Below are 23,651 nucleotides of genomic sequence, written 5' to 3' on the forward strand. Positions count from 1 at the left end.
GGTTACTCTCAGAAGTGCGTGTCTTGTTCTGAGAGTCTTGTCTCAGGCCAGCAGAGGGGGAGAAGAAGGCCCTGCCCGGGGACTGGTGAAAACCCTCAGTGAGCACAGAGGTGATCATCAGGACAGAGGAGACCCCACAACACCCAATCCCACCTCACCACATGTCTTTCCCAGAGCCTTGGGCTGTGCTAGCTACACCCTGAGGAACCTTCTCACTTCCTCCTTCAGGATCTTACTGGACAGGCCAGTGAGGAGAGAACCGTGTGAGGCCCGAGAACACCCCTAAAAAAGAGACCTGTAAGTTACCTTTGTCCGATCTGCCTAGGGTGCGTTTCTCAGCTGAGGCCCCTCACACTCCCTTTCTCTCACAGGCCTGTGGGTCCCCATTGCCCACCTTCCCACACTCTGTCACTGTACCAGCACGAGTCACCATGCATCGCCATCAGATGAGTGAGCTTTGTAAGCCCGAGGAAGACCATCAGGACCCAAGGGAGAACCAGAAACTGGTGGCAGTGCAGCTGTTCAGCGCTGAGGGGGAGGAAAAGGCTGTGTCTCCCTCCCTCTCAGTCCTTTTCCAAGAGAGCCTAAAGGAGGCAGCTGCTGCTGAAACACCAAGTCCTCCTCAGGGTGCCTGCCTTCCCCCCACTGCCATGGCAGCCTCTCCATGTAGCCAACCTGAAGATGAGAGCTCCAGCAGCCCAGATAAGGAGGGGCCAAGCAGCAGGTTGGGCTCTGAAGAGGCTGAGTCCACTCTCCAAGGCGCCCTATGTTTGAAGAAGGCTTACCTGGTGGCATTCCTGCTCCTGAAGTATTGCGCAAAAGAGCCAACCACAAAGGCAGAAATGCTGAGTATGGTCATCAAAGTGCACCAGGGCCACTTCCCTGAGATCTTCGACGCAGCTTCTGAGTGCATGCAGCTGGTCTTTGGCATTGATGTGAAGGAAGTGGACCCCAGAACCCACACCTATGTCCTGGTCACCACCTTGGGTCTCACCTATGATGGGATGGTGGGTGATGGGCACAGGTTTCCCAACACTGGCCTACTGGTCACAGTTCTGTGGCTGATTGCCACAGAGGGTGACTGTGCCTCTGAGGAGGTAATCTGGAAAGCCCTGCATGTCAGGGGGGTGCATGATGGGAAGGAGCATTGTATCTATGGGGAGCCTAGAGAGCTCCTGACCAAAGTTTGGGTGCAGGAACAATACCTGGAGTACCGGCAGGTGCCCAATAGCCAACCTGCTCGCTATGAGTTCCTATGGGGTCCCAGAGCCCACGCTGAGACCACCAAGTTCAAAGTCCTGGAGTTTCTGGCCCAGATCAACAGGAGTGACCCCAGATCCTTCCCACACTGGTATGAGGAGGCTTTGAGAGAGGAGGAGCAGAGAGCCCGGGCCAGAATTAGCACCACAGATGATCCTAGTGCCATAGCCAGTGCAAGCTCTTCTGCCAAGTCCAGTCGCTTCTGCCCTCAGTGAAGTCCAAGGCAGATTTCTTTCCTTTGTGTTTTAAGAGGGAAGTCAATGATCCAAGTGGTGGAGGGCTAGGCTAGGGGATTATAGTGAATAACATCGGTGTGTCTCTGTTCCATTGGGTTGACTTAGAAATGTATCTTCTTTTATTTTTGGTATTTTATAATGTTACTTTAAGTAGAATGTTTTTTAGCTTCAGTCTAAGTCTACAAATGACATGAATCACACGTTGATTGTAATTTAACTTAAGACAAAGAACTTTGCTATTTGGTAAAAAGAAAAATATGGGAATCCTTCATTGTATTTGTACTCTGTAATCAGATAATGTGGACTTGGAATAGGCTTTTTTTTAAAAAAAATTTTAGTGTGAAAGAGCATAGCTGTAAAAACAGATAAAATAGTTAATTTTTGAATGTCTATATCATATTTAGTCTGTCATTCTGTAAAAACAAAATATATATACCTGGATTTTCTTAGCTTATTCAAGAATGTAGAAAAATAAACAGTAAAAGACTCTTCTCACTGGTTCATGTGCACCCTAAACATTCATTGAGCCTCTGTCCTCACAGGGAAAGGCAACCCAGCCAGAGAAAGGGAGGGGACGCAGAGCAGGAGCCTGGAGCCAGGACTGGAAGGACACTGTTTGGCAAGGGAGTAAACACAGGCAACTTTTGTTCCACAAGCCTTGTCTTTGAGAATGGGCATGTTTCCATACACAGGAGGACATAATTGCTGAAGTGAAGTTTATGTCCTTTAAGACAGGAGGGGAGAGTTACCCAGAGTGGGGTGTTGTTCATGTGGAGTGTGGTACTGAGGCTTAGGCCCTATGATGTTGATGTGGAGCCACCGGTTATGACTGTCCTATTACATTACAGGCCAGGTCCTCATCCCCTTGGAATCCAAGCTCCATCAGGTACTAGGACCCCCTTCCCCAGGGAAAAGGCAAGGACAGTGGGTGATGTAGTCAGGGCCCCCATGATCCAGGGCCATCTATTCTTCCCTCTGTGCCACCTTCCCCACCACCGTTATTTGAGGATTGAATTCTAGGATTTGTGGATCATGCCCATCTCAGGGCCTGAAATGGGCATGGTGTGTGTGTACTGGTGCCAATTTTTCCTGCTCCAGTTATTCCTTTCTCTGGGCTGCAGTGGGGCCAGAGTGCCTGCTGACAGCAGATGGCAGTGGTGCAGCCAGGGGATGGAGGAGGGTGGCTCCCAAAGAGGACAGAGGGAAACACTTGATAGGATCTGAGCTGAAAACGTGGTGTCCCAGGCCCCAGCTGAGGTTGCATCCCAAGTATTTGCAACCAGCGGCCCTGGAAGAAGGACCAGGGTGCTTGGGATCCTGCAGTGCCTTGGGGTGAAAAGAGGAGGTAGCTGACTGTGCTGGGGTGGGTGGGGGTGAGGTGAAGAGAAGAATCAAAGCCTAGGAGGGTCTGTGCTGGGAGAGGACTAGAAGCCACTCCCCAGGTGTGAAGGCAAAAAGGCCCTTTCTCCCCCCTCTGTGCTCCCCTGGCCTCAGTGACCTCCTTTGTGGAACTGGCCACATCCTGTGCTGAGTGCCTCTCTTTACCTGTCTCCACCTTCTTCCTTGAGCCTCCCAAAGACTCCATCTGATGGAAGAGGCATCTGCATTTTCACCCCTTTCCATTGGGCCTGGCCCCTGATTGCTTGGGGATTGGAAGAAGGAGCCAACCACTCTGCTCTCCCACCACCCGTCAGTGGGGTTCCAGGGCCCTAGGGGACACTGGGGAGAGGTCAGCCCACAGACTATGAACATGGAGGGCTGATGCATGATGCTTATTGACAGTCACACTTGTGGTTTCCCCAGGCCACATGAGGCCCAAGGATGTCTAGGGAGATGGAGTTCTCCTGCTCCTCCTTCCTGCAGCTTTATGCAGGCTTGGTCTTAAATGCGGTGAACACTCTGGAGATTTACCGGCAACCCTAGTGAGCAGCCAGGGCAACTGTACCATCACCACCCACATGGCCCACAGGGACTGAGAAGACATCCTCAGGCGGGACCTGCTGCTGGAGAGGCTGGGGTGGAACCCAAGCATGTTCAGGCCCTGCTCTGGGAAGGGAGAAGTATGGCTGAGGAGTGATCCTAGGCAAGATGTGACACCCTGAGCGCAGCTCACCCCCCTCCAAGAGTACCCCCAGGACCTTGCTCAGGAGTTTGGGTTTTTTTTCTTTAAACCTGTGGTGGTGAGGCTGTGGTTTCTGTAAGCAGCACACCTTCAAAGGGGCGCCAAGGGGCCCAGGCTGGGGTTCTGTGGGCAGAATTTCTATGACCTGGGTCAAACCTTCTGTCCACACTGGTTCTCAGTCCAATGGGTGACGTGAGGGGCAGGGACAGGTCTGAGTCTTCATGTGCTGTTGTCGTGTTCACACGTGTGTGTTTATGTAAGTGCACACACACGTGTGTGTTTGTGTGAAAGACCAGGGGAGGCTGCACAGCACACAGAGAATGTCAGGTGGCCTCCAGACTCAGGCTCTCTGCTGATCTCACACAGCTGCCCCACCTCCACTGCCCATGGCATCCTGGGATCATTAGCTCATCCCTCAGTGGTCGAAGTCCCACACCAGCTCCTTTAACCTGGGGAAGCGCTTGGGAGCTGAATGCCAGTGGGTTCCCCACAGCAGTCAGGGCTCCTCTGACCTGTGTGTGCTGCCCACAGCAGTCAGGCTGGGACCTGCCCTTTATTGGACCAGGCTCTGTCCTCTTCTTTTCCCTCTCTTCCCTGGCCTCACCCAGAATTCCCTGAACAGCATTTGACACATGGGAAGTTCTCAGAGGGACTCTGCTCACTCGGTGTCCCTTTGGTGAAATCAGCGTTGCTCTGGAGGGCATAACTTTAAAGAACCCTTTCCTTTGGTTGATGGAAGGAAAAACATCTCAGTGCTTCTCTCATGGTGCACGGGGCTCCCTGACATTGGGGCGACTCTGCAGTGCCCCAAAAACATGGCTCCTGAGGAAGATGTGGAACTGGAATACCAGGCTGAAGCAGAAGTACCAGACTGCACTTTCAAACCCCATGTGGTTACTGACGCTCATACCCAGGAAAGGGGAAAGGCTATCTTCCACGTAGGCATCCCACAGCACCTGATCCCCTAGGGACAGGAGGACTCCACAGGAAGGTTACTGAGAATCCAGATGAATCATCACCATCAAAGGGCCATCATGCCACAGATGTGGAACTGAATTGGCGCTGCGATGGAGAGGACCACACACCACCTGCTGTTCACGTAAACAGATTTCTGTGCCCTGATGTAGGAGACTGTCCTTGTTTAATGCCTCTTTGGGCTCATTGACTGTCTCAAGAACTCCGTCTGACTTTAGGGAAATGGGGAAGCTGCCAGGACATATCTTGGTGCTATCACTCTTTTTGGTCCTGCTCATTCCTAGGTTTTATAGAGAAAAAAAACCTGTTTTAGCAGAACTGATTATGGTTTGGGACTCCCATCTCTTGGTTCTGGTCAAACTCACAGAACACTTCAGCAGCACCCAGGGACCCTGTGGGAAGTCTGGGAGCGGGCACTGAATGATTGCCGGAGGGTAACCAGCCATGCATGGCTTCATTCACTGTGAAAGGGACATCAGACTTTGAAAGAAAGCACCTGCCTCTCCTGGCAAGTGACTGGTCTGCTGTAAGTGTCCCTTGGCTCACGAGGGCTTGTGTTACACATGTCACATAGCTACCTCGGGACCCAAGGACAGATCTGAAATACAGCTCTGATGGAAAAGTGATGGGTAGAGTTTTTTGTTTTCCATGTGGGCACTCTTTAATTTATTTGTGTCCCTTCTAGCAGGGTTACTAATGGTTGTTAGCTGTGAGGACGATGGGCTTTCTCCTGGGTGTTATCTGGAATGGCCAGACTGGCTCTGGGGTACATACACCACTTAGCAGATGGGGTGGCTCAGGTTCTAGGTGGGCCTCTCTGCAAGGTGCCTGAAACTTGGGCTAGACACACTCAGATGCTGATCAGAAACTTCCTGGCATCATAGGGGGACCTGTGAGCAAAGACCCTCCTGTTTCAGGATGCATGACTAATGTAAGGTGATTCCCCCAAGGTTAGGAGCCAGGCAGTTCTGTCTCCTGTTCAGTAGGCAAGGCTCAGGGTACCAGGTCTTCCTGGGCTTGCCTCAGGATGCCCAAGCCAGATCCTTGGCTGAGTGGGTGAACTTGAAAGAGGACAACCGGGATGCACGTCTTTCTGGGGCCAGGATTTCTAGCCTCCTCAGGCTCATCTAATGAGGTATGTGGCACAGAAACAGAAGAACATGGACTCACAATTCTTATTGGATTGTTTATTTTGTGGAATTAACAAACTGGAATTTTGCCTTTACTAAAGCTGAAATGGATTCATGGTTACAAAGCCTGTGATACTATGGGCCGGCATTGTTTTTGAGGGAACACTTGTTATCCAAGAGGCCCTCGTGGTCCTCCTCAGACTGGTGAGAGTCCTGAGATGGAGCCACGTCTAAAAGGCCAGATATAAGAGTAGAATAGCATATGTTGCATAAAGACATCACTGAACCTTGTAACGGTTCATATGGGGGGTTGGGGGACAGGTCTCCTGTGCCAGCGGTTCCGGCAGTAGCTGTGGGCACAAACATGAAATTACCAGAAGTGTCCTCCCCACTTGAACCACTGGCTGCAATAGGACACTGGACCTCTCTGGCACTGCTCAGGGGCTGAGGAGCAGAGAACTCGAATGCCTGGGTGGCACTGGATCCCCATTCATTCTTATCTGTCTCCTGAGCCTTTTGTTCGGCTTCTTTTTTGCTGTCCTCCTGGTGTAGTCTTGGAGAGCGTCTTGTGGGGGCCATCTTCTTCTTTCTCTTTGCAGGGGTGGCACTGGTCCCTGGACAAACTCGGGCCACTTGATTGCCTTTTGCGTTAATGTTTTGGAGGAGCCAAGGCTTGTCTCTCTGGAAATTGCTGTTTTGGTAGATCTGAAACAAAATTAATTTAGTCATTTTTGGAGAAAAGGTATCTATTTGACATTAACTGTCCTCTCAGAGTCTTTACTCATCCCTGCAGGTTATCTCTAAGGGGGTTATAGTTTCAAATAAAAATCTATAGTTTCTAATTTTTTGATAAATACTGTATCAAGTGAAAAAGGTTTAGGCCCTGAAATGAAGCCTTTTCAGTTGTCATTCTTCTGGGTCCACTAGGAAGATGTTTGAGTAACAGGGAATATGGGAAATGGGAGGACTTTGTACTTTACCATTATCTTATTCCTTGGAGAGCAAACTGAAGAATCATCAGGGTGTATTTTGCTAAAACCATGGAGGTTCATCAAGCGGATGAAATTCTTCAGGCTGTTCGATTCAAAGATTCGTTCATCGCCCCTTCGGCAGAGAACCTCCCTTTGGAAAAGGTTTTCCTTTATGATCATGGTGTGTCCGTCTTCATTCCAGCACACAGACTGGAAGGCATCATCCTCCACTATCCTCCAAAGCTTTCTTGGGAAGGACAGTCCATAAAGAATGTTGTTTCCTTCCACATTGTCGGCGCTTTGGTTTGGGGCCTGCGGTTGAGGGTTGTATTGTGGGCTTGGATCTTGGCTCTCTTCTTGGCTACCATGCCTCTCCAAAGCATCTCTGGGACCCACATGGGGGCCTGGGGATGTATCATATTGGACCAGTATTGGTGGCTGCCCATCCTCTGATGGGGCCAGCCTGGCTTCCTGCATCTCATTGGTACTCTGACTAGTCATGTTGATGCTCTGTCTACATCAACAAGCATTTGGTACCCTAGATCCTATCTCTTCAAAAATGGGGTCAGAAATGCCTGTGGTTACAGCAGCGATGCCCTATATATACTGTCCTTAAAATTCTAGAGTCTTGGTCGTGGGGCAACCAGCTGCTTAAGTCATGTGATGTAACAAAGGTGACATGGCTGCTCTGGAGTGTGGGCCCTGGCCAAGTATGAGGAAGTGGACATCTTTAGGGACTCCATTTTCTTTCTTTTCAAAAGGTACAGAAAAATAGGGGACAAGTTAATAGAAAAGGTGCCTAGTTAATAAAAATGCTTCCAGGAAGATTGTTTCTTCTTGTTATACACTGGGTGTGTTGAAAAATCATGTTCCTATCTCCACTCCCACCTCTACAGATAGGGGAGGCCTGTTGATGGCCCCTTTGTTTGCAAGTAGGTAATATGGGTGCCTGCCAGAATTGAAATCTAAGTGAGAAGCAAATACTTGAATCTATGAATACTCTTGATTTCTAAGTTCTGAAATGATACCATAACCTGCTGGAGCCTTGTAGGATATTATGCTTCTGAGTCAGAAGAGGTTGTCAAAGGTTTTGAAAGTTGTCAGGAGATCAAAACATCCTTATGACCTTTTTATAGTTATAAATGATTCAGCAACATCTGGATGAAATTTTCTCTCATGCACTCACAAATTCTAACATGGCAAAAGGTGATGAACAAAATATGTTGGTCAGACTCCAAAAGCAGCAGAGGATGTGGGGGACCCCAAATGAAATCTCACTTGTCTTGCCAATGTAGAGTTGAAGCCCAATTAAATACTCTATTGAAAATCTTGTCTCTCACCATCTATTCCAACAACTATGGAGACCTGAGAAAGCAAATGTCAAACACTTTTGACCACATACACTGGAGGATGCTATATTCAGGGCACCACAAACTGCTTTTTTCATACCTTCTTTATCTAACTTGCTAGCTGTGAATATAAGCTTTTGCCTGCCATGTAGAACATAATCCATACTATGTATTTCTTTTATAGTCACTCCAAGTCAAAAGTGACCCAACCACTAAAATGAGCATTTTGCACCTGCCAGGAATTTAAACAGGAGGAGTTCTTTTCTGTACTGTATCCTCTGCTAAAACTCATTTAAGGATGAGGATGAGCATGTGGGTTCTTCTTCCTAAGTGGCTTCTGACACAACAAATCCAAAGCATACAAGAACATCCATGTTTGCTCACATTTTAGCATGGTATTTTTAGTGGGTTGAACAGGAATTTGTAAAATTTGGAAAGGAATGGATTTTGTCCTCTGTAAGTATTTATAGCTGTAGCATCATGACAGTAGACTTGGGAGTGGTGAGTTAGGTACTAACCTATGGATTAGGTACTGGGAGCACTATATGAATCAGCCTTCCTAGTCCTTCATATATGACATATTGTCAGAGAGCCTTATTCACAAGGAACCAAGAACTAAGCATATTTTGCTAATGAAATACAGTTGATCTATCACACAAAAAATGGAAGAGACTTTGTGAAAGGATGTTATAAAGCACTATTCATTCCATTATTCATTTTTTCTTTTTTTATCGCTTAAAGTATTTCATATGTCTCTTTTTTCTCCCATTGACTCTTCCCAGCCATTCCCATCCCCCAGGACAAGCCCCCACCACTCCTGTGTCTGTGTCCATTGATTATACTAATATGCATGCATACAAGTCATTTGGTTGATCTCTTATCCAACCCTCCCACTCTTCCCTGCCTTCCCTCTGAGGTATGATGGTCTGTTAGGTGTTTCCCTGTCTCTGGATCTACTTTTGTTCATCAGTTTATGTTATTCATTATATTTCACTCCTAGGTCTTTCTGAGTGCATTCTATATATTGGGAACATTCCCTGTCTTGGCACTCAAGCAAGGCATCAGACAGAATGGGATGCTACCAACCAGGGATTGAAGTTGTCTGTAGGAACTGTGAACTTAAAGTTGGAGAAACCTGAAATACAAATAAAGAGGTGACCTGATATATATTACTGGGATAGAAAAAATGGAAGAGCTTATTTGGGGGTGTTTTCCCCTTTAGGTCCCTTGTGATATGACTCATCTGTTAACTGATTTGTGAATTACTAATATCCATTTCTCAACAACTGGAGCAGGGCCATATAAGGAGTGCCAAATACCAGTTGTCAGACAACAATCTGAGGCAGGCCAAATCAGTAGCTGTTCCCAGCCTTTATCCCAGCTTTCTCTCATTGGAGAGACCAGTTCCCATAAGTACATGAATTTCTGGAATTCAACAAATTCTAATCAAGAATAAGTAAACATATTTCCTATTACAAATAAATATGCTCCTAACTGAGAAGGCAGAAAAGCAAACACAAATCTGTTCCAAATACAAACAAAATCTCCAAATCATATGGGGTCCACACTGGTGTTTTGTCTTTTCTACCTCTCAGATCTTGCCCCACTCCTGCCACATGTAAAAAGTATAGGGCTGAGTTTAAATTGGAATTTCAGATAAACAACAAATATTTTTGTGTTTGTATGTCCCTATTATTGCATAGGATATACATATTATATTTATATATTTATATTTATATTTCCCAGCCAGCGTGGCTCAGTGGTTGAGCATCAACCTATGAACCATGAGGTCATGGTTTGATTCCCAGTCAGGGCACATGGGTTTCAGTCTTGATCCCCAGTAGGGGGCATGCAGGAGCCAGCCGATCCATGATTCTCTCTTATTACTGATATTTCCCCTTTCCTCTCCCTTTCTCTCTTAAATCAATAATATATATGACACCCTAATTTGCAAATAGACTGAACGGCGAAACAACGAAACAACTGAACAACCAGTTGCTATTGACTTACGATGACCACCAGGGGGCATGTGTGGAACATGGTGGGTATCAGTAGCAGGTGGCTGGGAATAGAACAGGGTGGGGATTGGCCATGGCAGGATGATGGAGCAGGTGAGCGGGGACACCAGACCAAAGCAAGGCACCTGTAGCTGTCATTGGGGTGAGTCTCTGGTAATTACTGAAAATGATTTGCTCCCACATGCTGTGGTTCTGCCCAGCACTCACACCTGCTGCTGGCACCAGAGCCACCACTCGCACCCACTGCCAGTGCCCGGTGCTAGACCCAATTACTCGGCACTGTCAGTGGGCGCAAACGATGGCTGCTGGCCTCAATAACCCCTCAGGGCTTCTCCACCTCCCCCTGCTGCTTAGGGGTGATCAGGGCAGTAGCTGCCACTAGCACCAGCTGATAGCACCAGACTTACTTATGCCCACTGCTGGTACTGGCCCTAATGACTCTGTATCATCATCAGCAGGCACTGTCAGTGCATGGGAGCAGCAGTAACTGCCAACAGACAGGGGCTGTGGCAGGAGGGGCTGGGCTGAGGTGTGGAGGATGGGCCAAGACACCCCCTGTGCGCACCACAGCCTCTCTGCCCACAGTTCCTTTCAAGGTGCGCAAATGCATGCACTGGGCCCCTAGTAATTTTATAAAAAGTATTAATTGTCTACCTGAAAGTCAACTTTAAGTAGTTATACAATGTCTTTATTTGCTCATCTGGCCACCTTATCCCTAACATAATTTTCCTACCAATCCATTGGACCTCCCATGCTCCTTTCTTTGATTTCTCCAGGACTTTAATTTCCACCTTTCCACCTCACAAGACTAAATAAAAGAGGGTCCTGGGAGTCTGAGCTCCAGCTGCCAGAGTCTAGAGATGGCTGGGGAATTTCTCCTGGCATCCACAATTAGCCCTTGGAACACATTTTCCCATAGAAACAATGATATTAATAGCAGTGAGCTGCCTAGTGCTATGGGCCCTATAGTCCAGCCATATTCTGTTAAAGAGGCTTTTGTGGACTGGCCTGGGAACCTTCTCACCATTTGAAACATTGCTTCCATGGGAAAAATGCTTCTCAAGTTCCAAACTCACAAACACACTTTTGGAATAAAATGCATGATAAATTGGGTAACGCTTATAGACTTTCACAGAGTCATTCAAAGCCTGTGACTTCATTCCAAGATGTCAGCAAAGTTTAGGACTACTTAGCATAGCAAAGAGAGGCCAGTGGATTTGCCAAAGAAACCTGAATAAGCAAACAGACAAGACTGACAAATCTATACTAGACAAGCTGACTCTGCCTTTGACTGGCTACATAGGCCAGTATTTACATTGAATGATTTCCCTTAATCAAACACATGCCTTATAGGGACAGAGTGGACACTTATCCCCATAAGTGTGTGGTTGTTAAGGATATGGCAGTTACTCTGTATCTAAGTGTGCATTTAATATCCTCTCATAGACACTAGCACTCCCAAGGAAGACAAGCTTATTTTTTTCCTTCTATTGTCTGACATGTCCAATGTTTTCATTGGTTCATTTACCTTCATGAAAACAGAGCAATTACACGGCTTTCATCTGCTTCCTTGAAAGACATATGGAAAATTCTGCTTTCAGGACCAGGATGTTAATTCAAAAAATACTTCAAGGCATTCTGAGAGGCGCCCTCAACCCCCATTTTTGAAACTACATGCAGCACTGCCGCATTTGCATAGAAAATGTGACAGGATAGGATTAAAACAAGAGGAATATTATGTACAGAGATACTTCATCTTATTAATTATTATTTGAAATGAAATCTAGTGTCAGGAGCTATAAAGTGCCAGAATTAGAAAAAGAAAATCATCATGTATTTAAAAACCCTTATAGCCAAGCCTATGTGGCTCAGTGGTTGAAGTCAAGGTTGGATTCCCAGTCAGGGCACAACTCCAGTTGCAGACTTGATCCCCAGTTCTGGGCTTGGAGGAGACAGCTAATCAATGATTCTCATCATTGATGTTTCTATCTCTTTCTCTCCTTTCCTCTCTGAAATCATAAAAATATACTTTCAAAAAGAAGGTCATTATCTCTCTTTAAAAAATAAAAAATAAAAACTTTTACAGTGTATAATAATCCTATAAATAAAAGCCTAATATGCAAAATGTCCACTCTGGCGATCATTTGTCCGAACCAGGAGTTCGACTGCTCACTATGATGTGTGCTGACAACAAGGGGGTGGCACAGAACATGCAGGGCATCAGAGACACAGTGCTGGCAGTGTGTGGCAGTGGAGGTGCAGCCAGCCCTAATGGGACCGCTACAGGATTGTGGAGCAGGTGAGTAGGCAGCACCAGGCCAAGGCAGGTGCAAGCAAGCCCAATAGCCCTGCCGATTGCCCCTTAGACTTTGACCAGTGGCAGCAGTGGGGGGCACAGCACTGAGGGAGCCGGGCTGGGGGGTGAGGGGTCTGGCCCAGATAGATCGCCCCGCAGGAGGTGGGATGATGGAGCAGGTGAAGGGGCAGTGCCAGGCCAAGATGGGGTGCCAGGCAGGGTTGCAGGGCTGTGAGACTGGGGATGTGAACTGGGACCTATTCCCCACAGGCCACCCTGAGGGACTCCACCTGAGTATGAATTGGTTTACTGAGCCTCTAGCAATTAAGAAATTACTACACTACTGATATTTTAGAAGCAGTACAATCACCTGGTCAAACCTTTATTAACCACCAATTTACTTCCTTAACACTGCACAGCAATAATTATTAAATGGAAGAATACAAAAAAATGAAGATACTAAGAAATAATGTATATCATATAGCAATAGTATATTAAAATGCATCATTTTAATTAAGATTTTTTTTTCACTAGTAGAGAAATTTATATTTTAGGTTTGGTTTACAGCAACATATAGTTTTTCTTAAAAATTAGCAATGCAGCCGAAACCGGTTTGGCTCAGTGGTAGAGCGTCGGTCTGCGGACTGAAAGGTCCCGGGTTTGATTCCGGTCAAGGGTATGTACCTTGGTTGCGAGCACATCCCCAGTGGGGGGTGTGCAAGAGGCAGCTGGTCAATGTTTCTCTCTCATCGACGTTTCTAGCTCTCTATCTCCCTTCCTCTCTGTAAAAAATCAATAAAATATATTTTTAAAAAATTAGCAATGCATATTAGTAACTATTATTGTTGATATTGTTAATTTGTTTTAAAATTAACTTTAAGAGATGATTTTTTCTCCTCTAAGCAGCAAGCAATCACTACCATGAAAGTGCTTTAACAGGGTAGTTCAGTGGATTACATTGTCAAGGCTCTATAGGGGCACTGGGATCTGGAGTCACAGTTTATGACAGCGACATTTTCTTGAGCATGTGACCCTGGACAAGTCACTTAACCTTCCTCAGATGCAATTAGTTTTGTTTTTTTGCAAAATCTTTTCAAATTTTATTAAAACTTTCCCAAAGATTATGGTTATTTTATTTTTTAGAAGAGATCTTCAGGGAAATTATTTTTATTTATTTTTTAAATATATTTTATTGATTTTACAAAGAGAGGAATTGAGAGGGAGAGTTAGAAACATCGATGAGAGAGATACATCACATCGACCCGCTGCCTCTTGCACACCCCCAACTGGGGATGTGCCCGCAACCAAGGTACATGCCCTTGACCGAAATCAAACCCTGGACCTTTCAGTACACAGGCCGAAGCTCTATCCACTGAGCCAAACTGGTTTCGGCTGGTTATTTTATTTTAAAAATTAAGAATGTGGAAACTTCTTACTAACATATAAAAACAGTTAAGATCATATATTTGGCCGAAACCGGTTTGGCTCAGTGGTAGAGCGTTGGCCTGCGGACTGAAAGGTCCCAGGTTCGATTCTGGTCAAGGGCATGTACATTGGTTGCGGGCATATCCCCGGTAGGCAGTGTGCAAGAGGCAACTGGTCGATGTTTCTCTCTCATCGACGTTTCTAGCTTTCTATCTCTCTCCTTTCCTCTCTGTAAAAAAATCAATAAAATATATTTTTTAAAAAAAAGATCATATATTTGGCAAAGTTTATCATATAAACACTAAATTGTTTTATAGGTTGAATTGTAAGAACTAATTATCACTGCTTATTCAGAAACTTTGTTTTATTTTATTTTATTTTTTTAAATGTATTTTATTGATTTTCTACAGAGAGGAAGGGAGAAGGATAGAAAGTTAGAAACATTGATCAGCTGCCTCCTGCACCGCCCCACTGTTGATGTGCCCACAACCAAGGTACATGCCCTTGAACCTGGGACCCTTCAGTCCCCAGGCCGACACTCTATCCACTGAGCCAAACCGGTTAGGGCTATTTTATTTTTTAAATGAACAAAAAGTAAAATCAAATTTTGTATAATTCTATTAATTTTAACACATGCAAAATTTGTGTAACTATCAACCACGATCAGGTTATACAACAATTCTGTTACCCCTAACTCCCACCACCACTGCCACCCCTTTATAATGACACTCTCCCCACACCCTAACCCCTGGCAATCACTGATCTCTTCTCTATCATTACTGATTTTTCTTTTCAAGATTGTCTTATAAATGAAACCATACAGTATATAACCTTTTGAGACAGGCTTCTCTCAGTCAGCAATGCCTTTGAGATTCATCCACAATTGGATGAATGTATAGATTTACTACAATTTGTTAAGTAATCATCCATTGAAGAAGATTTGGGTTGTTTCTACTTTGATTCTGTTTATAGTTGATTAGTCAGGTGATTATGAATAGATCTATAAACATTTATATGCAGGATTTTGTGTGAACATAACTTCATTTCACCACAGAAAGGTGATTGCTGAATCATATGGTAAGTATATGTTTTGCTTTGTAAATAAGAAATTGCCTGTTTTTCAGACAATTGCTCTATCATTTTTCATACTCACTAGCAATGTATAAGAGTTCCAGTTTTTCTGTACTTTTGTCAGCACTTCATATTGTCAATATTTTTTTATTTTTGACATCTAATGGGTTTTTAATTGTATCTCATTATTATTTTTTATTTACATTTCACTAATGTTTAATGATGTTAAATATATTTTCATGTCATGATTTTCCATTTGTATATCTTCATTAATAAGTCTGTTAAAGTATTTTGCCTACTTTTTAAAAATTGTGTTATTTCCTTAATGTTGAATTTTGAGAATTCAATATATATATTCTGTGTACAAATCTTTTGTGAGATACCTGGTTTACAAATATTTTCTTCCAATCCAACTTTTTTTATTATCTTGATAGTGCCATTGACAGAGCAAAAATGTTTAATTTTAAAGAAGTCTAATTTCTTTTTTTTTTCTTTTATAGCTCATGTTTTTGGTGTCATGTCATGGCTTTGCCTAAATTCAGGTCAATTTTTTTCAAGTCTTGCTATTTTAGCTTTTACATTTAGATTTATTATACATTTTCAGTTATTTTGTATAAAGTATGAAGTTTAGGTCAAATGTTATTGTTTTGACAGTGTATGTCTAATTGCACTGGTACCATTTGTTGGAAAGTCTATCCTGCTTCCATTGAATTGTTTTTTCACCTTTGTCAAAAATAATGTGGTGCCATGATCTCTTGCCCAGACCAGGGATTAGCAAACTATGGCACACAAACTGAAACTGAACCACCACCTATTTTTATAAATACAGTTTTATTGGAACAGAGATAAGATATGCCCATTGGTTTGCATGTTGTTTATATATTATCTATGTCTGCTGTTGTTGGCTGGATTATTCCATAAATGTCAATGAATTCCTCTTGGTGGATGGTGTTGTTCAGTTATTCTATATCCTGGATTATTTTTGTCTACTAATTCTACCACTAACAGAGAGGCGTGTTGAAGTCCATAGTTACACTTGTGGATTTATCTATTTTTATTTTCAGTTCTGTTAGTTTCTGTCTTATATATTACTAGAGTCCCAGTGCACAAAATTCATGCACTCTTGGTGGGGGGGAAGGATCCACTTAGCCTGGCCTGTGCCCTCTTGCAGTCCAGAAGCCCTTGGGGGATGTCCAGTTGGTGGCCTAAGCTGTTAGTCAGACATCCTTAGTGCTGCAGCAGAGGCAGGAGTGGCTCCTGCCATGCCACCACCCCTGCACTTGCCAGCTGTTTCTGGCTGAGCAGTGCTCCTCCTGTGGAAGTGCACTGAGCACCAGGGGGCAGCTCCTGCATTGAACACCTGCCCTCTGGTGGTCATTGTGCATCATAGCAACCGGTTTTCTACTATTCAGTCAACTTGCATATTAGTCTTTTATTATATAAGATAAATCTCTGTTGCTGGTGCATACACATTTCGTATTGTTATTTCTTTTTTGTGAATTAACCCTTTTACCGTTATATAACGGTCTTCTTCACCTGTGATAATCTTCCTTGTTCTGAATTCTAATTTGTGTGAAATTCATTTATTCATTCCAGCTTTTATTGGGCTAATGATTAATGGTATATCTTTTTATATACTTTTATTTTTCATCTAACAACATAATTATATTTAATGTAAATTTAATGTATGTATCTAATTTATATTTGGGTCCTATATGGGGAGTGCAAGAGGTAGCCAATTAATGATTCTCTTTCATCACTGATATTTCTATCTCTCTCTTTCTTTTTCCCTTTCTCTCTCAAATCAATAAAAAATATATAATTTGAGCTCTAGCTGGTTTGATTCAGTGGATAGATTACTGGACTGCGGACTGAAGAGTCGCAGGTTTGATTCTGGTCAAGGGCACATGCCTGGCTTGCAGGCTCAATCCCTTATAGGGGATGTGCAGGAGGCAGCTGATCAATGATTCTCTCTTATCATTGATGTTTCTCTCCCTCTCCCTCTCTCTTTCTCTCTGAATCAATAAAAATGTGCTAACTAAAAAGTCCCCTGGATCTTAACCTCCAGGCATTTGCCAAAGAGAATTTTCTACATTTGTTACACATGATATGGAAAAAAGACGTATTTATTTTTTTATGTCTAATTCCCCATTCAAGAATTTTCCTGTATTAGAGTCATACGATTAACTCCTCCTGGGTCTCTCCTAAGCTTGCAGACACCCACCACAAATCACCTCTTAACTTCTGTTCAGTTCTTCATCAAACCAATGTTCCTTGTTTTTATGTATGCAAATCCATCACCTGTTTTATAGACACCCAAACGGTAATTATTGCATGCTTGAGTTGTAAATGCCACACATGAGTGTCTTAATATAGGTATGTGTGTAATTACATAAATATGTCTGAGCTAAAGGAAGAAATATAACCCATTCAAAACACTCCAATTTATTTATAAGTAATTGTACTTGTCTGTTCTCCTTAGTTGCCTAATTCCTCAAAGGCTCTTTTCTCCTCTGTTTGCCTTTTATTTTAAAGAGGACAGACTTTGTTTAAAATTATTAAATGCAATGCATGGTGTAATCAAGATGTGAGACTTTGTGACTTTTAAATGTGTCTTTAAAATTTGCTTTACATTTTATATTTGTTGTAGTTCTGTCATGTTGCAGAGTTTCCTTCTTCAGCTTCATTTTACCACCCCAAAGTTGCCACTCCTGCTTGATCATACACTCTCCTCTCCTTTCTATTTCTCACCTCTATCAGGAATGACTCACATACACTCACACTGAGATTTGTTTCTGGTCAGGTATGCAGAGATAAGTCCAAATACACTAGGATTTGGCTTGAGAGTAACTCACAGTGGGGAAAAGATTTTATATAATTCCATGTTTTTTATGGGAAGATTTATTTATTTCTGTTCTCTGGGATTCTTGTCAAACCAATTCATAGAGCTCTTCTAAATAATATTTGTATTTCTCTGCTTACAAATCATTTTTATGTGTTTGATTCTCACAAGAACCACTTGAGACAGGCAGCATCATTGCTTTTCTTGAATAGATTAGGAAATTAATGCTCACACAAAAATGGGGGCGCTATGAGCTATGTATTAAACTAGGTAGCTTTCCATGATTGCTTTTTTATTCATTTAGTTATTTGACAAATGTCTTCTGCATTCTCAAGATGTGTAAGTTTCTGTGCTAGGTGCTAGGCACTGCACAGATGAGACAGTTTCCTTTAGAATTAGGGCAACAACATTATTTTTGTTTAACTAAAACTGAATTTTTATTTCCAGAGCAAGCTCAGGCATATTTCAGGTCTGTCCAAGTTGAAATATAAAGTAATGAAATAAGGCAGACAAAGCAAATCGGGGCTCAAAAGCTATTATATACCAAGTTTGACTCAGCCTTTTGTAAGTATGACTTGAAACAAATCAGTTCACCTCTCTTGCTCTCAGTTTTTTCATCTTTAAAAAGACACTAGAGTATCAATAGCTCTATGAATATGCCTGTAAAGTTTCATGTTAATTGGCTCTATCTATTAAAAGATATATTAGGTCTTTGACTCACTCTAGGAAGTGGGGGCTACATTCACCAACATGGGGTTTTGTCAGATTCTTGGGGTACATCCAATTTGAAAGTGTACTCTTAATATTATAACTGAATATTTTAAAAGGGGAAAAAGCCTACTGATTTTTTTTATTTTAAACTGCAGAATACAAAGTTAATGTAGTATTCTAAACTGAGAAGAACATGTACTCAATTTTAGAGGTGATATGGGGAAAGGAGTAGCAATTATCTGTTGAGCTAAATGGTCTGTGAAATTTAAGTAGAGGATGCTCTATTTGGCTTGTAGGAGTGGCAGGAAGGGCAGGGTCAAACTCCAGTGACCATTTGGTCACACTTTTACTCCCCCTCCTCCTTCTTCTAGGGGTAGAGAGGAGGGATTTCTACTGTAGTGCTCTCTCCTTGCTACATCAGTTCTCCTCCCTGATAGAATTACTGATTGAATCACTGCCTTTTGCATGCCAAGTAACTGGTTACTTAACCATTTACCTTGTTTCAATGTCTTCCCATATAGACAATTTATTTCTTGTGATGAGAACTTCTTTATTAAAAATTTTAATGTTGACATTATTGCAAACATACCCCATTTCCAACCACCTTTGTCCACCTCCACCAACTCAGCTTCCCCTCCCTTGACTTTCACCACACTTGTCCATGTCCATGGCACACGCATATTTGTTCTTTAGCTAAACTCTTTAACTTATTTATCCAGTTACCCCTACCATCATCCCCTCTGGCATCCACCAATCTGTTCCATTTATCCATACCTCTGGTTCCATCTCCATTTTGTACTTTTTTTTTTCCTTTTTGGTCTCCCAATTTGTTGATTTCAGCAGGTATGCCCTTGATGATCAATGCACTTTTTTTAAAATTTCATCTCTCATTTCATTTAACCCATCTGCTTACACTCTTGCCCATCACTCACTCCTGACATTTTTCATCTCCATGTTGACAATTATCAGATTGGTTTACGCTTCTTCTTCCAGGTTCTTCCATGGCTTTTGTCCATCTAGCATTTATCCAATCATACCCTTCTGTCATATTCTTGTGGATTGCTAGACCTGAAACATTGATCCCTCCCCCCCTCCTTCCGTTGCCTGAAAAAATAGTTACTAACTAAATGATTGTATTTTTCAAGTCTCTCCTACTGGAAACCCACAAATTATCATTGATCAAGGACTTTCATTAAATGCATCAATAAGCAAACACTATCCTTTAACACACCACAAATCTGTCTTGCCCAGAGGAAGGGAGCAGGGGAGAAGACCAGAGCAATTCTTTTGCTAAGTTCTTCATATGAATGCAGAGTAAGGAACAACCCTTCATCTTGATGGGGCCCGATCCCTTCTCCACAGGAGCACATAACTGTCAGTGACATAAATAATTTTTTTTACAGATTAACACAGGCTTATGTGCAGAAGATAGGCCAGATGCCTAGTGACTTGCATCAGAAGAATGTTCCTGATTTATTTTCTTGCCACCTTTAAGATAAAATAAATGCAAAAGCTTGGAGTTGAAAGTCTACTGAATACTAACAAAGCTCTGTTGAACAAAGAAACTTGTTATGCACTGCTGAAATTTCCTTTCTCTCAGAAATGCCACTAGAGCAGCCTTCCAAATCTCCACCCCTGTGGCACTGCTTTGAAAAGCCATTGTTTCTATTTCAACTGATAAATATAGCTGATGATTCCTCATTTTCCCCTTTAAAGACAAGCAAAAAGGGGAAGTTGGAGGGAGGAAAGCACCTTGAAAAAGCTTCCCAAGAACAAACATCAAAATGCCTGCACCCTGCATGTGCTTTAAAAAAAATATGGAAACCCAGTGGAAGCCATTAGCCCATGTTTCTTATTTCTGAAACTCCAGAAGGCTTCACTCTGCCAAAACCAACTTTTGAAATGGAAAAAAAAGAAAAAAAGAAATGAAAGGGTGATTAACAAAGAAGAAAAGCCATGCTTAAATGATGATTTCCCCCCCCCAGCTATGTCTTTCCTGCCACATTAAAATACCTCCGGAGTAGATGAAAGTACTTGCTATCCAAACGAGGTAGTAATGCCCATCAAGACATTTCATGCCAGGTGCCTAAATGCCTTATCAAAGGTTTATTGAAGAATACAGTCATCTTGCTACTCTCACTGGTTTTAAAGAGTTCCATGAAGACAAATGAAATGCCCCTTTCTTTCATGCAGTTTCCACCCAACCATTTCTGATAACTTTCATGTATAAATCATACTTATCTGATAACATTTGACAAGGCCTATCATATTAACAACAGAACCAAGACAAGGCCAGAGGTCTGAGTAAATGCATTATATTCATTTAAAGATGCAGAAATGTGTTCACAGCATATTAAACTCCAGAGAGCAGTAGGCTATGTGTGTGCTACAATTTTACTGGTGCTGGTACTTAGGATTCAGGGAATGGTATAATAAATATGTTATTGAAACTCTCTATATACATAAAAATTATTTATTATATAAATAAAAATAAAATGAAGCAGCTATCTTTACAAGTGGTTTTATTCAACCCACCCTTAAGTGATCTTTTTCTTTTTTTGTCCTTAAAAGCAGATTCAGTGCTCCAGACACTAGCAGTGGGTCTGAAATCTCTTGTGTATTAAAGACTGCTGTCCCATCACCACCATGTCTGTTCCTCAGGCTCTAGGCTTTTAGCCATCTTTGATTCCTTACTATCCCTTAGTCTCTGTTTCTCATCAATTGTCATGTCCTACCTTGAATGGCTCTTGTGACAATTAAGTGAAAAGATGCATTTCTATTTTATTATAGAAACTTATTAAGTTCTCAATGAATAGGAACTGCTATTTTGTCATTTTTATTATTGGTGACTTTATACTCCCAACAAACAAAAGTCTTGGACAGAATGGCTTCACAGGTGAATTTTAACAAACATTCAAAGAACTTACACTTAGCCTTCTCAAACTATTCAAAAAAATTAAAGAGGAGAGACCATTTTCATGCTCATTTTATAAGCCAGCATTATGTTAATTCCAAAATCAGATAGACTTTACAAAGAAAGAAAATGGTAGGCCAGTATCCTGGGTGAACATAGATACTAAAATCCTCAAAAAATATTAGCAATATGGCCCCAGCAACACATTAAAAAGATCATATACCATGATAAAGTGGGATTTAATCCTGGGGTGCAAGCCTGGTACAATAGTCACAAATCAATCAATGTGATATACCACATAAACAAAATGAGGAATATAAAAATCACATGATCATATCAATAGATAAAAAAAGGCATTTGATAAAATCTAGTACCCATTTATGATAAAAACTCTCAACAAAGTGGAAGTAGAGAGAACATACCTCAACAAAATAAAGGCCATATATGAGAAACCCACAGCTAACATTTTGTTCAATGGGAAAACATTAAAAGTGTTTCCCTTAAGATCAGGAAGAAGACAGGTATGTCTGCTTTCACTACTCTTATTCAACACTAGTGGCCTGGTGCACAAATTCATGTACACTGAAAGGAAATTAGAAGAAATATTTTAATATCACTATTCTCCCTTTCTCTATAATAGAAGTGTCAACCAAATTCATGATTAACAATGACAGATAGAAACACACTTGTGTGATTGGCACCAGTGAGAGCTTTATATATATCACACATGTGTGAGCCAACATTTATTTTTAAATTGCCAGTGTGTGTCATATGTACTGGCCAGTGAGCAGGTCAAATGGTCACATGGATGGATGGTTGGTCACTTAGTCTTATATATATATATAGACTAGAGGCCCAGTGCACAAATTTATGCACCAGTGGGGTCCCTTGGCCTGGCCTGTGGGATCGGGCCAAAACTGGATCTCCAACATCCCTTGAGGGGTCCTGGATTGCAAGAAGTCACAGGCCAGGTCAAGGGACCCCACTGGTGCACAATCAGGGCTGGGAAGGGATGCAGAAGGTCTCTAGGGAATGTCTGGCACAGCTTGCTCAGTCCCAATTGGCTGGAATCCACCAGCAAGCAAACCTACCAGTTGGAACATCTGCCCCCTGGTGATCAGTGCACATCGTACCAAGTGGTTGAGCAACCTTATCATATCACTAGCATATTACACTTTGATTGGTTGAACGGATGACCAGACAACCAGACACTTAGCATTATTAGGCTTTTATTATATAGGATAGTATTGAAAGTCCTAGCCACAACAATCAGAAAAGAGGAAGAAATAAAAAGCATCAAAGTTGGAATGGAAGAAGTAAAGCTCTGATCATTTGCAGATGACATGATGCTGTATATAGAGAACCATAAGAACTCTACCAAAACCACCATGGCATTAAGAACTGAAAAGAGAATTCATTAATAGCAGGATACAAAATTAATATTCAGAAATCAGTTGCATTTTTATATACCAGTAATGCATTATAGAAAGGGAAAGGGAAACTAAAAAAAAATCCATTCACAATTGATTCAAAAGATGTAAAAGGTCTATACTCAAAAAATTAGAAGACACTGGAGAAATAAATCAAAGAAGATACAAATAACTGGAATTATATACCATGTTTATGGATAGGAAGAATTAACATCATTAAAATGAACATAGCACTTAAAGTAATGTGTGTATTCAACCCTATTCCTATCAAGACACCAATAGCATATTTCACAGAACTAGAACAAATATTCCAAAAACACAAATGGAACCACAAAAGACCCTGAATATCCACAGCAAGCATGAGAAAGAAGAACAAAGTTGGAGGAATCACACTACGTCATATCAAACTATACTTTAAGACCATAGTAATCAAATCAGCATGGTACTGGCATAAAAAGTCATACATATCAATGAGATAGAATAGAGAGCCAAGAAATAAACTCACACATTTATAGCCTATTTATATGTGATAAAGGAGGCCAAAATATACATGGGGTAAATATACTCTATTCAATAAGTGGTGCTGAAAAAAAATTGAACAGAAACATGCAAAAATAAAATAAAGCTAGAACACCTTCTTATATCATATATAAGAATAACTCAAAATGAACTAAAGTCTTAAATTTTAAACTCAAAACTATAAGAATCCTAGAAGAAAATATAGGCATTAAATGTTCTGATATTTCTCATGGTTTGATTACCTCAAACTAAATAGATTTTGCATAGCAAAGAAACCCATAAAACATACAAAGAGAAAAACAACCTAATTGGGAGAATACATTTACTTATGATACATCTAATAAGGGTTAATATTCAAAATTTATCTTAAAAAACTTATACC

At 42.0% G+C, this 23,651-nt stretch overlaps 2 protein-coding genes across 2 annotated transcripts; one reads left to right on the plus strand and one right to left on the minus strand.

Moving 5' to 3' along the window:
* The first annotated feature begins 382 nt into the window (after positions 1-382).
* LOC118716958 (melanoma-associated antigen 10-like) lies at positions 383-1,475 on the plus strand. Its single transcript, XM_036434470.2, has one exon. The coding sequence runs from the start codon at positions 432-434 to the stop codon at positions 1,473-1,475; it is 1,044 nt and encodes a 347-aa protein (XP_036290363.1). The 5' UTR covers positions 383-431.
* A 4,309-nt stretch (positions 1,476-5,784) lies between these two features.
* On the minus strand, positions 5,785-7,171 carry LOC118716960 (heat shock transcription factor, X-linked member 3-like). Its single transcript, XM_036434471.2, has 2 exons — positions 6,704-7,171; positions 5,785-6,428 (listed from the first exon to the last, which is right to left on the minus strand). Exons 1-2 carry the CDS (start codon positions 7,169-7,171, stop codon positions 5,859-5,861), a joined length of 1,038 nt encoding a protein of 345 aa, XP_036290364.1. The 3' UTR covers positions 5,785-5,858.
* Between the last annotated feature and the right edge of the window lie 16,480 nt (positions 7,172-23,651).

The sequence above is a fragment of the Pipistrellus kuhlii genome, unplaced genomic scaffold (assembly GCF_014108245.1).
Source record: "Pipistrellus kuhlii isolate mPipKuh1 unplaced genomic scaffold, mPipKuh1.p scaffold_m20_p_124, whole genome shotgun sequence".
NCBI lineage: Eukaryota > Metazoa > Chordata > Mammalia > Chiroptera > Vespertilionidae > Pipistrellus > Pipistrellus kuhlii.

What these genes read in the sequence shown, in the direction of transcription:
- LOC118716960 (XM_036434471.2), bottom strand. Translation starts at nt 7,171, where the DNA reads ATGCAGGAAGCCAGGCTGGCCCCATCAGAGGATGGGCAGCCACCAATA. An exon ending in CTCCAAGGAATAAGATAATG is followed by an intron (nt 6,429 to 6,703) that starts GTAAAGTACAAA and finishes ATTTTGTTTCAG; the next exon opens with ATCTACCAAAACAGCAATTT.
- LOC118716958 (XM_036434470.2), top strand. Translation starts at nt 432, where the DNA reads ATGCATCGCCATCAGATGAGTGAGCTTTGTAAGCCCGAGGAAGACCAT.